Here is a 17,741-nt window from a genome sequence, read left to right as displayed (position 1 = left end):
TATCTATATCTATTTCTATAGCTATGTAGCTACTTGTCTATATATATTTATATATAAAATTAGACATACACACACACACACACACACACACACACACACACACACACACACACACACACACTCTATATTGATTTAGTTAAATTGCCAGAACACACGTGTGGCAAACAATTCATCTAATCATTTTGGTCTATAACCCGATTGTTTGACAACACATTCAAATAGTATATAGTAGCAGTGACTTACAACAGAAAACACAGATGTGTGTTATGACGGTGGTATCTGTACATTATACTTCTTAAAGAATTCAGTTGGTGAATACTATGTTCCATACACCATATCTCGTCATTGTTTCTGTTAGTATTTTATATCTGTCAGTCAAATGAACAGGTGTGTTTTAGATCAAAATGTTTAGATGAATTGGATGTCACACAAATGTGTATTCGAACGATTTATATATATGTGTGTGTGGTGTGTATGTGTATATGTATAAATATATATATATATATATATATATATATATATATATATATATGGATTTAGGATGTTTGCTCGACTGAGCAAACATCTGAATCCATAAAACCTGAGCACACTTTAATGAAAGCTCCTTTATTGAAAAAGCACTTTCGTTAAAGCGTGTGACAAAAAAAAAAAAACACTACATTTACATTTTAGCAGGGAGGCTTCACCCACCCTGCACCCCCCATGTGGGGGGCTGTGCCTACACACCCCCCTACTTTATATTCTCCCTCCGAGACCGCACTACAGTGGGGAAAAGGGAAATTACCCTTACCCGCACCGTAGTACAGCCTCGGCAACAGTCATACTTACGCAAAAGTGCTTCTTCAGTGAAAAGCACTTTCGTATAAGTATGCCCGGCCGTTTGGATTTCGGTCGTTTGCTCAGTCGAGCAAACGTCCTAGATCCATATATATATATATATATATATATATATATATATATATATATATATATATCTTGCAAAAAGAAATGTAAAATATACTTTTCCTATTGACTGAGGTAGTTGGAAATTTAACTTCACCTTTTATTCAGTTCTTTATCACATACGTCTGCCACCATTTTGCGCAAGGCCTATACATTTTTTCAGTCATTCCTGAGTTATCTTTTCAGTTGTCATAGTAAACTACTTCCTATTTGATGTATTCCCAGACTAATAATCATCACAGCATTTGCCCCATAGTCAAACCATCTCTGCAAATTTAGCATGAAATGAGATTGTGTTGACTGTTATGAGTATCTTGACTATCTAGGCTATTATCAGGCAGGTTTGAATATTGGTGTGAAGGTAAGCAGTTTTCCTTTTTTCTTTTTGGAATGAAGTGAGACAAACAGTATCAATGACATACATGAGTTTGGAGTTGACCAAATGAATTGCATTACTATGGTTTATATAACAAATCATGCATTCTCGATGCTTGACCTAGAAGGACCATATGACATGGATTGCATGCATTTTAACATACGGAAGTAGGTTATGTTATCTAAAAATGCTTTATTCTATTATGCAATTTACATCTTTTGTTTCAACAATATGAAAACAATGTGCTCAACTACAAACTCACATTTTCATAGGTGGCTGTTGTGAGTTACTCAAAAATCCTGCATTTGGTTATTACTGTGTACATTTAAATCCCAAGAATTCAAAATTATGTATGCACACAGTAATTAAACCAATCGAGCAGTCATTGATTACTCATTCTCTATGGTTATTTATTTATTTATTGTATTTTGTTTACCAGGAAAGTCCAATTGAGCCCACAGGGTACCCTCTTTCATTAGAGGCCTGGGGAGAAAAGCTTGTGGTAATTAAAATCTTAACCCTACTGCAACTCACAGGCAGATGTTCATAGTAAAAATCTAGATGTCAGCATTGAAACTTCATCGCAGTGTACCCAACACTGTGTACACAAATTGTCATCCCATATTCTTAAATCACAGTAGTGAAGACACAATAGGCAATGACACCCATAACTGATGACAAAAATATATATTTTCACACACAATGATTGTTTTGCTTCCATTACAACAACATGCAGCAGTTTACTCCTTATCCGGACCATTTGGTCATGTTTTCTGTATAACTCACAGCTTGCTAGTGACTACCACATTATATTCTCTGTAATATACTCCCAGTAGTCGATTTTTTCCCAGTACTGGTGCTGTACATGCAACCGTTAAGGTCTAAGGCTTGTATTGTGCTTCTCTAAGCTCTACCAATGGGTTCATGAATCCTGGCCAGCGAATTATTTCTTCTATCCTGTGCAATAGGCAATTAATGATTTAGATGCTTACCCTTTTGCTGCCAGATACAAGTAAAGAAAATTGATATGTGTCCCATTGTTACACTGAATAGTTATTATCTCTTTGTTGTTGAAAAAATCCTTGGAAAATTAATGTTTGTCATGTAAAGAAAGAGACTGCATCTTTGTTTATCTCATTTCATGCTGTAAAGACACCACTATATAGTGTGTACATGATACATATATCTGTCAAAATGTGTTATGATTAACTGTTGCATATAATTTAAACCATCTGGGAAAATTCATAGTTCATTTTCATTTGCCATGCTTATATACCTTAATTATTCCTTCAGTTTATTTCAAAATCATATCCGATTGAGTTACTGCCTATTTCCCTTTTAAATTATTTCACAATAAATATTCTGGACAGTAAAGTGAGCAAGACAAAGTGTTAGTTAAGCAGCACCTTATTCATATATAATTGTATTTTGCTTTCAGCAGATACTTAACATTTTGCAGGGTGTGCTTTCAGCAGAGATTGCTTGAATTATGGCTTTTAGCAGAGACTGAATTCAAGCATTTCCAGTGCGGCTACAGCACAAACTCTTATGATACTTCACATTTCTTCACTATTCAAAAAATATAACAACGTGCATGAATAAGGAGCATCTGAGCAGGATACTGTTTACATTCACGTCTCATAGAAGCTAGTGAAAATTAAAAAAAATAAATTTTGCAAAATGTTGATGTTGCAGTTTATAGCTGTATATTATCCTCCAAGTGAGCTCTAAGTGAAACATTAATCTGTAACTTTTCTGTGTATATTGCAGGCATTACCTGAGGGACAGACAGCATCCTGGGATACAGCAAAGAAAGATGAAAACCGCAGCAAGAACAGATATGGAAATATCATTGCTTGTAAGCAGATTGAAACTCAAAAATGAAAAATAAACTTATAAAATGTACCTTGACAGACTGTGATGCCTACCAAATGATTTATTTAAATGCCATGCTTGCAAGTCATGGATATTGTACTCAACTCTTTTTTCCTAATAAGAAGAGAAAGAAATTATTGCACAAGACATACTGACCTACAACCTTAGTGTGAGATTTAGATCCATGGTCCACATTAGCAGAACATGGCTGCAGAAGAGAAATGTTCCTGCATACTTAGCTACAGCTATGGACAAATGTTTTACAGATAAGAAACATAGCCCAAACACACATGCACATGTCACACACAAACTTGTACACACATGCCCACAAATACAAATGCATGCCCTCTCACATATACACATACATATACTGTACAGATTTTCAGTACAAGCATTAATAAAACCAGACAAAAAGACAGCTTCTTCATTTATAAGACAATGTATATTTTCTAGGATAAAAAATCATGGGAGGTCATCTGACCATTGCTGCCAATATCTGACAGGTACCAATATGTGCCATCCCCATGCTGGTAGCACCATGCAGTCAAGGAGCCTAAATCCTCACCACTGACATGGGAGAGGGACATGCACTTGGAATACAAATGGATACAGTCAGCATTTCCAGATGCAGACCTCTCTGTATTAAGTACAATTTTCTTTAAGAACACACATGGAATACACTCTGCCTGGGGTATGGATGTCTCCTTCCAGGTCCCAAATAAGAATCCCAATTGGTATAGCTGTAGGATTAGGTCCTCAGTCAAATGTCCAAGTCAAGCCCTACAACACATGCTCTATAAACTCAGTGCTGTGTTTCCCTGCCCCAAGTAGCTTATTTACAGAAACTTTGAGAGATTTTATTTGCACATACACACACACACACACACACACACACACACACACACACACACACACACACACACCTGGGAAAGGGTGGCACATGTCTACTAGCTATGCCCCCTTCTGCCCAGACTATAAGGTAGTTACCACTGCCACCAGACACTTCCCTATCAGCTACTCTAAGGCCCTTAACAAAGGTTGTCCAATTATACTGTGCAATGGTAGTAGTTCACCAAGATGGCTAGGCCTCCTGGAGTGGCCCACATAGTGTCACCAAATAAATATAAGTACTCTCAAAGGTTAAGTACTGTCTCCAGAGATCAGCAACAATAACAGTTTTAAATATATTTAATAATAAATAATAAAAAAAACATGAAAATACTGAATATATATTCACAGTAAACTACAAATCACAGAAAATATTGAAATTAACATTGAAGGACAGACTCATACAAATAAAGAAAAGCAGTCTCTAAACTAAGCTTCACTATATTCCTGACTGAATAAAAGAGAATTTTACTGTTCCCTAGTTAAGTTACTTACTTGGGTAAGGCAAGATGTAATACATGAGCAGTCTTTCTAGTCAGGCCCCAAACAGTATACTCTATTCTCTGGGATTACTCCCTGTAAAATATAATATCTACGATGACTTGCAGAATTACTTCATCTGGTCACCTGACTCTAGGTTCCCACAATATCTCCTTTTGAAGTTTGAGACAGGATGTTAGCAGACTGCTATGGTGCACATTTAGAGCATTTATGGCAATGCCTAGGAGCAAGAAACATGTACAGCACTTCTTTACAAAAGCTAACAGATGATGGCTGGTCCTCGACCTAGTGTCTCTGCTCCTACTTAGCACTGTGGGGTTCTGTTTAAAGATTTAGCAGCTCATTTACATTTTCCTTATTTTTCTTAAAAAAAAGCCAGCTGGTTAACCATTGCTGTGCCAGTGTCCTCTAGTAAAACACATGCATTTAATTCAGATGCCATAATGCATGTACATTTCTGTTCACTTCAGCAGGGTGCACTGTTGATACATTTTAACACAATTAACACAAACAAAGCTCACGAATACATTTTTAGCACAAGCATCTGACTAGATCAGTTTAATATACTAATGACATATAATTAATTATAAAATTTGAGCTAGCTGTGCTGGCACAAGTCATACATCCACTGCTCTACTTCTCCCTGATATGGCTGGCAGTACCTCCTATTGTCATATATTTATTTTGGTCTTTCCATGGTTCATTTCGCTATAGCAGGCTTCCTTTATATAGATTATTTTTTTATTATTTGTTATTCTAAATGAACTGCAGTTACAACTACCAGGCCTTTAACAGTTCACTATATAGGCAGGGTAATCTCACTAGTTTTTTGTTCCAAGACAACAGTTCTTTATGCTTTTCAGATTTATGACTTCAGCTGCACATTCACAAAGCTCCCATAACACTCCTCTGTGGCACGTTCTCTCAAACCAGAGACCAGGAATTTTATTTGCTTTTGTGTTAGTAGCCAATATATACACTCAGACAAAGCTGCAGCCTGTTAGATGCTATGGAGATAGATTACTTTCTTTTTTTAGACTGCATTTCTGTTATAGACTCTCTGACACACCTTCTGCTGCAAGTAATGTACTTCCCTGGAGCAGCAGTCACTAGGATGTGTGACTACTCCCAGCAGAGAACCACTGGTTCTATCCCAGCTGGGCAGGATATAGGCCAAGAGAGCTCAACTGCATTTAAATGATGGTGACCAGGGCAATGTCAGATCTTGAAATTTTAAGGTTGGAGGAGGAGTCAAAGCCCATCTTGACAATCTTGGGTTACAATCTTTCTGCCAACAGAGGCGTCAGTAATTAACACAAAGTCCCCACCCAATAAATATTTAAGGCACTGAAGGCCTATTTAATAAAAAAAAATCCCTCTGTATAGCTGAATAATATCTCTTAGCATCGTTGTGTTTTCTTCTTACACATCTAATGGGATGCATCTTAATCTAGAATGTGAGAGAAGACTGCACCCCCATACCTTAGAGGACTCAATGTGCACTGATAAGTCTGGTGTTATTATTATTGGTTCTGAACACAGTATTTATTTTATTTGTTTTTAGTGTAGAAAGTTTGTTCAATTAACTGTCTTCTCAGTGTGCAATGGGGGGTCTTTGGTTCAGTCAGTAAGAATGGTAATTAAAATTAGGAGTACATTCAGGATAATATGTAGCTAGCCAGGCCTAACAAAAAATATATCCTTTTTCTTTCTGGGTAGCATGGTGTCAGTTTTGTACCACTTCAGTTTTCACAGCTTGTGGCTTCACTGTTCCTTGGCCTATTTTCTTGCCCAATGCCAGGCTTCCTCAATGCATGATGTACTGTAAAATGCCTTATCACATTTTTAAAGTGGGTGTTTTTTTCCTGTCATGATTCTTTCGGTATATGGGAACATGGGAACAATACTAGGACAATGATTATTTCCCATATTGACCTGGGCTATATATGACAATTATGCTATTAATTTGTGTCAGTCTTTCTACTCATCAAGGCTAGACTGGAAGGTAATCAGAGTAATATTTTGTTTGACCTGCAGTGATAAGTTATTGCATGGGCTGGGAATATGTTGAGTTTGTCTTGTTTATTTGTTGATACAGATTAGGTCCGTAGTGTGGTTGTTTGCAGAATCACAGGTTTTGAAAGAAAGAAAGAGTCAAATAGGACTGAGCTTTTCATAACTCAGAAAGCAAGACACACGTTAACTCAGAGCATCCTGTAAGCTACTGAATATAATGGCAGTTGTACTAACCTAACAGGCTAGTTGAAAGATTTAAGGCCTTTGATTTTCTCGCTAAGATATCTTTGGTGCCTTTCTTTTTAAACAATATGCTTTGGTTTATACAAACTGAAGTGGACATTATATTCAATGATGGGTCTGATAAGAAAGGAGTTCAATGTCAGTATGAATTCTTTGGATCTTGAAGACATCCCCTTGGAAATTAAATAGGTGAGATTAAAGGATTTCTTGACCATGTTGGAACCACAATGATAGAGTAAGTGAGCATCTTCTGTATAAGTACCCAGGTCTCCTATGATCATATTCGTATGAAGAGGAGTGCGATTTAAAACATTTGAAGTGGGGCTTCTTAGGGATATCTACTATATAGGATTTCAAATGGTTTGAGTTCATGTAAGGCTTGGATACATTACTTATAGCAAAAGAGTAGATAAAAGCAGTCGTTCCCACTTTCTCCAATCTAGTGCTATAGTCTTCCAAAACATGGATTTTAAAGTATTGTTAAGGCACTCAACTACCCTCTCTAGCCGAGAATTTCAAACAGATATTCTTAGCTGTTTTATTCAAAAAAGTAAAAAGATACTGTTTATGATGCTTCATATTTCTTCACTTTTCAAAAATAAACAAATAAAAAGATAAAAAGAAGTGAATGGGATGGCTGGGTTGGTAAGAATTTCTCTGCGAATTCATGCCCTGAACAAAATAATACAACTTCCTTTTCTATGTGTTAACTCTTCGTGGATTTACTGTCGCAAGAATTTTTTTTTTTTGCCTAGTCACTGATAGCTTCATCATGTATTCTAATAGGTACTAAAATGAAAAACTGAATTTCTTACATGTCTTTTGCTAGTCTGTAGAATAAGTCATTTTTTAGTTCAAAATTTGGGTACGAAATGGTGCTGTTGTTCCATTGTTTCCACAAGTACTCTACTATATTCAGCCTACTTCTTTTTAGTGTATTGTCTTCCTAACTGGCTCTTGATGCCAAATCTGAAGGTAGCTAAGTCAGCATTATTTCTGTCAGTGTTCTGACACTGTAGTTCTTAAGCTAATGATGTAACTGGATTAAAGCAAAAAAAAAAAGAGTCCATTTGCTAAGGTGTTCATAGATGAAAGGAAAGTCAAATGTTTGGACCTTGGAATGCAGGAATTATAAATCAAGGTAAACGTGATGTAATTAAAGCTGAGATGATAAGAATAAACTCTGACATCTTGAGAATTAGTGAACTAAAATAGGAGTGGGCCATTTTACATCGGATTATCATCAGATTTTCTACAATGGACAACAATCTTCCAGAAGAAATTTAACAAAAGGGTGTCAGAATCATTTAACAGCTACATCCCAACAAATGATATAATGATTTCAGTCCAAGTACTAGGCAACCCATTCGGCATTACAGTCTTAAAATATTACGTTCCAACTACTCATGCTGAACAGGAGGTTTTTGGAGGATCTACAACACCTTTTGGAAATAACACAAAAAAGTTAGCACTTTCATGATAGGTGATTTTAATGCTAAACTTTGCAATTGAAGTACATTTTGAATAATGGGCACATTTTACTTTCGATTATGAAATGAAGCAAAATACAGACAGGTACAGTTCTGCTAAGCAATTCACTAGTCATAGCAAGCACTCCCTTTCAACAACTTGGGATGGCTTTAAACATGAATATCACCAGATGGTCATCTGAAATCAGATTGACTATATCATTTGTAGTCAGAGATGGAAGAGTCCCATCATCAGCATCTTATTACAAAGTTTAGAATTAAATTAAACAAAGCAAGAAAAGTGTCCAGTACAGTAATACATGGAATTAATAGTACTCCAAATGAATATGCTTTGGAGGTGAAGAAAATATTTAAGGGATTCGACCTGATGGAAATAGTACCTGAAGAACTTTGAACATGAGTTAGGGTATATTTCAGGAAGTGGCAAAAAATATTCCAAATAGAAAGAAGATTAAGCATTTCAAATTACTGTCTCCGGAGGCTTTACAAGTAGCTAAGGAAAGAAAGAAAGAAAGAAAGAAAGAAAGAAAGAAAGAAAGAAAGAAAGAAAGAAAGCAAAAGGCAACTGACACAGGAAAAGAACTAACTGAATGATGCTTCAAAGAATAGCACAAGTAAGAAGGCGTATTTAAATGAGCACTGAAAGAATGGGAAGAAGACAAAGGAATGTGAAATGCAAGAGATCTGTTCAAACAGATGGGTGATATTAAAGGGACCTTCCAGGAAGAAACTGGCATGGTGAAAGACACATATGTAAGGGCCTAATAGTAGCAGAAGATATTTAGAAAAGGTAACAAGAATATTTAGAACTATAAGAGAAGGTCCCTATCATGAGTGACACATACACTGGTGTTTTCTCTGATCTAGAGCCAAACTTTCTGGAGAGTGAAGTTAAAAGGACCCAAGCAAACATGCCTAATGACAAGGCTACAAGAAGTTGTGGAATTCCAGCTGAGTGGTTTAAAATCTTACAGAACGATGTTGTAACACTGCTGCATAGAATTTGTCAACAAATTTAGAAAACAGGACAGTGGCCAGTGCATTGGTAAAGGTCATTTTATATTCCAATCTCCAAAAGGGCAATGCTGAAGAACCTGCCAGATATGAAAGCTGGTTTTAGAAGTGGCAGTAACATAAGAAATCAAATTGCCAACATTTGATGGATAATGGAGAAAGCAAGGGAGAGCCAGAAAAGCAAGAGACATCCAGAAAACATTTTCTCTTCTGCTTTATTGACTACTCTAAAGCCTTTGACTGTGCTCTTTGTAACAAACTGTGGCAAGTTCTTAAAGAAATGAGGATACCATTGCACATTATTTGCTTCCTGATGAATTTGTATTTAGGGCAAGAAATAAACATTAAAACAGAATGTGGAACAAATGACTGGTTCAGGAATACAAAAAGAGCAGCAAGGCTGCATATTGTCACCCTGCTCATTCAAATTTAAACTGAATATTTCATGAAAAATGCATGTTAGATGAATCGGATACTGGAATAAAAATGTCTGGGATAAATATTAACAACCTCAGGTAAGCAAAAAATACCACACTGGTGACTGCGAATTACGAAGAGTTGAAGTGTAGCTGGGTTGCTGCTCAGCATCAAAATAACTAAAATTATGTCATCTAGTCCTATCATGTTCTTTAAAATGTATGTGGACAAAGTGGATGCAGTAACAGATTTCATTTTCCTGGGCTTTAATGATCCATTTAGGTCAAGAAAAGTAAAACGTCATAGGCATTCAGAGGGGTCTATATCAGATACTCGAAGTTACTGAACTTCGAATATGATATGGTCGAGACCATATCATCGAAGTTCATTAAGTTCAAAATTAAAAACAAAATAAAGCAAAGGAAACGTACTCTGATGGGTTAAAGCAAGGGGGCAAGCCCCCATGCACCCCCCACCCCGCCCGCTACTTAAATGTACCAACTCCGAGATCACACTTTAATACACTATGGTGCAGAATGGGAAGATTTCCCTTTCCTACACTGTAACACAATCTCAGAGTTGCTATATTTAAGTAGCGGGGGATGTGGGGGGTGCAGCCCCTCACATGGTGAGTGCAAGGGGGGGGCTTCCCCCCTGCTTACAGCAAGTAGTTTTGTTTCCTGACATTTTTTACTTTTTTTATTAGGTATTCGATGTTACTGAACTTCGATGATATGGTGTTGACCATATCGTATTCGAAGTTCAGTAACTTCGAGTATCTAATATAGACCCCATTCAGAGGCATGTAGCTGATACCCATGGTCTTCTGCTATGAGAGATTTCAAGTATTTCATAGTGAAAATTTGTTTTTGAAATTGAAAAACACAGTTGATTCTCATTAACAACAACTCAGAAATTCAAGTACAAACTTGCTTTTTTTCCCTTTTTGTAAAATTCAAACTCATCTATAACGTACAAAGGCTTTCGTGATGGGTGACTTTAATTTGCACTTGAAGTCTATTGTCAACCCCCCCCCCCCCAAAAAAAAAAAATCACTCTCAACAATAGGAAATATAGTTTTCCAGTCATGTAACCATTTAAGCCTTTGTCTTTAGAGCTTCAGAAATGTCAAAAATACTGGCACCTGAAAGAGAACTCATCATTATTCTGTCCTTGTTCAGCCTGTTGAAAGAAAGCTGAATCTATATTCCTGGCTATACAGTCACATAGCAGTAAGATGTTTTTGTAGGAACTGTGATTGTATGTAGCAGTTATGCAGTGATTTGAATTATCATGACCCATATTATCATATGCATGTCAAGAAGATGACATGTTGGATATACACTGACATCTAATCTGTCTGCATTAAGGAGGCTTTGGTAAGGAATTTTTGCAGCTTTCATGTACAACATTTTTAATTGCTGTTGTGTTGTTTGAGTTGAGGAGGTAGAGTGTGCTTCTCATACACAGTGCTATTTTGTGAAGGGCACACATCTGGATCATTTAAATATTTGCACATCTCACAGGAATACTTAATCAATAAACTCTATCTCTATAACAAATGGTCAGATAAACATTTAGACACACTTCAGTCAAAGGAAATAATACTACACTAGAATGGATCTGTTTATGTTGTCACAGTTATGCCATCTAGTCACACACCTCTCAATTATCCAGATTTTTGCAAAACATCCCTGAGTTTATCTCAGATTTTTGTCGTGTACTTTATGTACTTTATTAAATTTCTGATTTTTTGGTAAGTCATCGAAGATTGCAGTCAGTCAATAAGCCAGGCATTAGAATCTCATACTACATTTTGTTAAGAAAATGCACGTTGATGTGATTAACTTTTTAAGTTAATTATATTACTTGTTAAACTTGTCTTGATTGGATATACACTGACATCTAATCTGCCTGCATTAAGGAGGCTTTGGTAAGGAATTTTTGCAGCTTTTATGTACAACATTTTTAATTGCTGTTGTGTTGTTTGAGTTGAGGAGGTAGAGTGTGCTTCTCATACAAAATGCTATTTCATGAGGGGCACACATCTAGAACATTTAAATATTTGCACATCTCACAGGAATACTTAATCAATATACTCTATCTCTATAACAAATGGTCAGATAAATTAGACACATTTCAGTCAAAGGAAATAATGCTACACTAGAATGGATCTGTTTATGTTGCCACAGTTATGCCATCTAGTCACACACCTCTCAATTATCCAGATTTTGTAAAACATCCCTGACTTAATCTCAGATTCTTGTCATGTACTTTGTAAAATTTCTGATTTTCTGGTAAGTCATCGAAGATTGCAGTCAGTCAATAAAGCCAGACATTAGAATATCATACTACATTTTGTTAAGAAAATGCACGTTGATGTAAAACCTGTTGTTTGATTAACTTTTTAAGTTAATTATATTACTTGTTAAACTTGTCTTGATTCTAAGCCTTTGCCCCTATTATTTTTGCTTTTGTCTAAAATTCTTGAGCAAAAAAGTTGACAGGTATGGTTACCCAACTGTTAAGGCAGATCCTTTTGAAGTCCAATATGGTGTCTCTGTGACAGTTTCTGTAAAAAGGTCTTCTTACCAAGGTTGCACTATTTACTACATATCCGTAAATTATGAGGAGAAAAGACAGCTGTGGAACATGTTAGCATTTATCTGCCATTATAATGTTAACAGACCATCTGACTTCAGTAACTTCTAGACTATTTCTTGAACATCTTGCTTTTGCTGATAGATTGATTCCTATGTGTGTGTGTTTACATGTGTGTGTGTGTGTGTGTGTGTGGGGGGGTCTATTTCACATCACCTAAAGCCCTTTGACTGACTTTCATTTCATGGAGACCAAATCACCTAATTTCAAAATGCTGAAAACTCATTTGACTGAATCTCATTTCACCGAAAGCTTACAATTCTAAATTTCAAAACACTAAATGTTAAACCATAAACAAACATACTACACTAATAACTACTTCTTTTCTGACCTTAAAAACTACTTGCTTACCCTCTTAATAGAAACCAGACAATATAAAACCAAACTAAGTGGGGGGGCTATGCCCCCCACATCCCCCATGTGTGGGGCTACCCCCCCCCCCACACACACCCTAACTTTATATACTAACTCCAGGAAAGCACTATAATGGGGAAATGGGCATATACCTTTTACTTGCCTTAGAGTACTCTACACGCTGCCACTACTGCTGGGAATGCACAAAACATCTGTCATATTACTTTAGATACTTCACATAAAAATATAAAAAGACATACCCACATTTAGAAACACCACAACACTACTTTCTACATGACAATTGATATTCTGACAGTCAGCACTCTAAATTAGAGAAATTCTTTTTATCACAAGCAAATCACAGGTGAAAAGAAACACACATCATGTCTATGGCTTACAATTCAATGAAATGAGATTCAGTCAAATGAGTTTTTAGTATTTTGAAAATTAGGTGATATGGTCTCAGTGAAATAAAAGTCAGTCAAATAGGTTTTAGGTGATGTAAAGTAGACCCATATATCTATCTATATATATATATATATATATATATATATATATATATATATATATGTGTGTGTGTGTGTGTGTGTGTGTGTGTGTGTGTGTGTGTGTATATATATGGAGCAACAAACATGTTTCTCCAGAGACATGATCTGGTCTCCAGACCCAGACCGGATGGCTTAATGGTTAAGGTCTTCGCCTCCCATGCACAAGGTACAAGGTTCAACCCTGACCTCCGACCAATGCCTGTTTGGAGTTTGCATGTTCTCCCTGTGTCTCCATGGGGTTTCTCCCATGTCCAAACATGTGATGAGTGTTTCCATCTCAAACTCACCAATGAATGAAGCTGTGGGCAGCAGCACAGACCCTACATGGTGCTCTATAAGGGGATGGCTTGTACAGACCAACAGCTTTGGGCATCTACTGTGGTGCACAGTATCCTCAAGATAGGAGAACACGGATCACAGACTGCATGCCATGGCAGGGCTAGCCACTCAATGGTGCAAAGTATGGCTCTAGGTGATTCAGTCATGTTGACTAATGTCACCAAAAATGGGCATGGGTAGTTACCGGTGATAAGAGGGTTGAGGACACGGCCTACTCTGACCCACATCAGGGACCTTTGCTAACAGTGGGAGGGCTATATGTGCCTCTATTGGCCAGTGTGTGCTCACCATAAAGCCTAGCAGCCCTGAGTCAATAAGCTACTGGCTGGCTGGTGTCTAGTTGCCCAGCCTGGGTTACCTGGCTCTGTTGAGTGAAAGATGGACGTAAAACCAACCAACCTGCCAAACATGAACTGAGAATTGCTATGCTTAATGTATCTTCACTGACAGAACATAGCTTGGAAGTGGATGACATGATGATACAGAGGAGGCTGGACATCCTATGTATTCATGAGATGAGACAAGATGGAAGGACAGTGCAGCAAAGCTACTTAGCTTGGGATCCAGACTCTACTACTCAGGAGAGGGACAGACTAGAAATGGTGTAAGAATTATGGTGAGAGATAGGCTTCAGAAGGCAGTGAGGGATATCATCAGAATTAAAGACAGACTCATGGTAATCAGACTCCACTGTAATGATAGGTGCAGTATTCATAATCTCATAATCTCAGCCTATGTCCCACAGCAGGGTTGTGATAGTGAGGAAAAGAGTGCATTCAGACAGCAGTTGTGATAAAGCAGAACAAGATGAATTGATGTCAATAATGGGTACTTGAATGCACATATCGGGACTGACAGAACAGGATATGAGGACTGCCTGGGTCCATATGGGTGGGGCAACAGGAATAAAGAAGGAGAAGCCATTCTATAGTAGCCAACACATGGCTCAGAAAGAGAGACAGTCACAAGATCACATACAAAAGTAGCCAACATGCAACTCAGGTAGACTTCCTACTAGTAAGAAAAAGGCAATGGGGTAGAATCCACAATTGCAAAGTCATCCCCAGTGGAATAGTTAGCCCACAGCATAAACCATTAGTTGCCGCAATCATCTGCAAGCAGTGGTCAGAAAAGGCTCTAAGGTCAACATAGGCCAAGCTGAAGAACTGAAAGTTGACTGAAGTTGACTGGAGAGAAAGTACAACAGTTCAAGGAATTACTCAGGGCTCTATCACTCCAAGAAGAGGAGGAAATAGGTGGAGTTGAAGAAGAGTGGCAGCGCCTAAAACCGCATGTGTTAGGACTACAGAAAAGATATGTGGCCAAGCCAGGTATGGAAATAAGGTACATAAGGAAAGCTGGTGGTGGAATTCAAAAGTCCAGGAAGTCATCAAAAGAAAGATGGAGTGCAAGAAGAAGTGGGAGATAGAAAAGACTGATCAGGCTAGGAAGGACTACTGGTTGGCTAACAAAGAAGCTAAGAAAGAAGTTGCAATGCCAAAGAATAGGACATCGGAGGCACTCTACCAACTTCGGGAAAGTGACTCAGAAAGGGGCACAAAAAACTATATCACGTTACAAGGCAAAGACAGAGCGATAAAGAGAGTTAGACTCCCTTCATAAAGGTAGCCAGCGACAACCTGCTCACCAGTCCTCAGGGCATCAAAGGCAGATGGAAGGAGTATTTCCAGCAGCTTCTGAATGAAGAAAACTCCACAGAAGCTGCACTGCCCCAGAAACAGCCTACAATGAGAGAAGAAGAGGAGCTCAGCTTAGTAGAAGTAAGAACAGCACTAAGGAAGATGAAGTCAGGGAAAGCAGCAGGCTCAGATGAGGTCACAGCAGATATGATAAAGATGCTGGGTGAGATAGGAGAGAAATGGCTCCTGAGGGTACTGATAGTGGTGTGGAGAGAAAGGCATATCCCAGATGACTAGAGAATAAGCATATGTGTGCCAGTGTACAAGAACAAAGGGGACATCCACAACTGTGGGCAGTACAGAGGCATCAAACTCCTACCACATTGCATGAAAGTTCTGGAGAGGGTGATCGATAAACAGATATGTAGAGTAGTAGAATGTAAGATGGGAGATGAGCAGTTCAGATTCAGATCAGGATGCAACACAATTGAGCCGATATTTGCATTGAGACAGATACTTGAGAAGAAGCTAGAGATGAGGAGAGAGTCCAACTGGGCATTCCTAGACTTGGAGAAAGCATATGACAAGGTCCCAAGAAAACTGATCTGGGCAGTACTGCAGTGGTTTGAAGTCCCAGAAACATTGGTAGAATTAGTGCAGGCTATGTACAAGGACCCAGTGACTCAAGTAAGAACAGTGTTTGACCTCACAAAGGAGTACCCAGTGGGAGTGGGTGTACACCAGGGTTCAACTCTCAGCCCACTGCTGTTCATAATGGTGATGGACTACATTAGCAAACAGGTTGGAGAGGACAGATCAGCAAAGCTGCTGTACGCAGATGATGTGGCAGTACAGGCAGACTCTGAGATAGATTTCAGCAAAGGATAGGAGAATAGAATGCAAATCTGAAGGCACATTGGATGAAACTAAGCACAGATAAGACAGTGGTAATGGCAGCAAATTTGGGAAATCAGAAGAAGCTGAGAATAGAGATAGAATGGAAGATAGTGGAACAGGTAAATGGCTTCAAGTATCTGGGAGGGGTGGTTAAGGAGAAGGGTAGTCTGAATGAAGATGTCAAAGCTAGAATCAGAGGGGCTGCAGCCAAATGGCATAAAGTATCAGGTGTGGTCTATGACAGAAGAATGCCAAAGAAGCTGAAAAGTAAGGTGTACAAGACAGTAGTGCGACCAGTACTACTGTATGGTACAGAAACCTGGGCAGTAAAGACAGAACAGTTGAAGAAGCTAGAAGTGATGGAAATGAAGTGCCTGAGAAAGGTGGTAGGATGCACACTGTGGACAGATGAAGAAATTATGACATAGGAGCAGAAGCCAAAGTAGCTCCAATTGCAGAAAAAAATCAGAGAGAACAGATTACGGTGGTTTGGGCACATGCAGAAAAGCAGAAGACAATCTGGTGAGGAAGATTTGGGACAGACAGGAAGAAGGTAAGAGGAAGCGAGGACGTCCAGCAAAGAGGTGGATGGATTGTGTGAAAGAAGATCCACGGCAGTCAGGCAAGAGTGTTGAAGAAAGCAGGAGTGTGACACTGAATCTAGAAAGTCGGTGACAGTTAACACGATAACCCGACCCCGTGTAGAAAAAAATGGAAAAAAGAGGACTGATGATGATGAAGCATGTTTCTCTGTTATCTGTCTGAACTTTGAGAAGCTGCAGTCATTATTCCATTGTATAAACATTCCCTAAAATCAAATTTGAGATCCTGCATAACAAAGTCATAAAATTGTCACTTTGGCAATACTGGAAAAGCCTGTAGTCAGTCAGCCTGGGGTTTATACTGAATGCTCTGGCCTCTTCACTGATAAACTATGTGGTTCCACGTATGGGTACAGTAACAGTATCTAACTAATCCACCTTAAAATTTCTACCTTAAGTGCAAGAGAATGGGTGAGCTAAACAGAATGGTGTATATTTACCCTCGCAAAAGCATTTAAATTATTCTGCCATTGTATGCTCATCCCTGTGCTGCTCCCCTTTGGCCTAAATCAAGTCATTACAATAATGATTATTTGCTGAATGCAAAATGGAACTTTTGTGTAGCAGTTGAACAACAGTTCTTCCAATCTGCCTATCAAGAGTGGGCTCTGGAAAGACTTATTCCCCTTATCCGTACTATTGAAAATTTTTAAAAACACCTTTACTTTATGATGCAAATGCAGAAATGACTATCTGCAGATGGTATGCCAAGCTTGTTCTGCTGTCACTCAGTCTACTAAACTTAAAAGGCAGTGTTAAATGTCCTGGATAAGGTTACACTATATATGTCCAAAACTAAGTTCACCATTCTGTCTGGAGAAGATAAAATAAGTACTATTTGGACACAGAATGACACATCATGATTAAAAAATGTTGCTGTTTAAAGGGACCATGCAATAACTCTGTAGGGTTGCTAGGGTCTTTACGGTCTTCCTGTC

The 17,741-nt window shown here is 38.1% G+C and overlaps 1 protein-coding gene across 1 annotated transcript in view; it reads left to right on the top strand.

Annotated features, from left to right (window-relative positions):
• Window positions 1–17,741, top strand: part of PTPRT (protein tyrosine phosphatase receptor type T) — a 3,212,182-nt gene that overhangs the window by 2,977,073 nt on the left and 217,368 nt on the right. The window contains exon 25 of the mRNA XM_044089009.1: window positions 3,089–3,176. Coding sequence (XP_043944944.1) covers window positions 3,089–3,176 — 88 coding nt within the window. The remainder of the gene's footprint in view (window positions 1–3,088; window positions 3,177–17,741) is intronic.

This window comes from Protopterus annectens, chromosome 12.part0, assembly GCF_019279795.1.
Source record: "Protopterus annectens isolate FY-2018-M chromosome 12.part0, PAN1.0, whole genome shotgun sequence".
NCBI classification, from domain to species: Eukaryota; Metazoa; Chordata; order Ceratodontiformes; family Protopteridae; genus Protopterus; species Protopterus annectens.
Note: the sequence above shows the minus strand (reverse complement) of the source record. Positions and strands in the feature narration are given on the sequence as shown.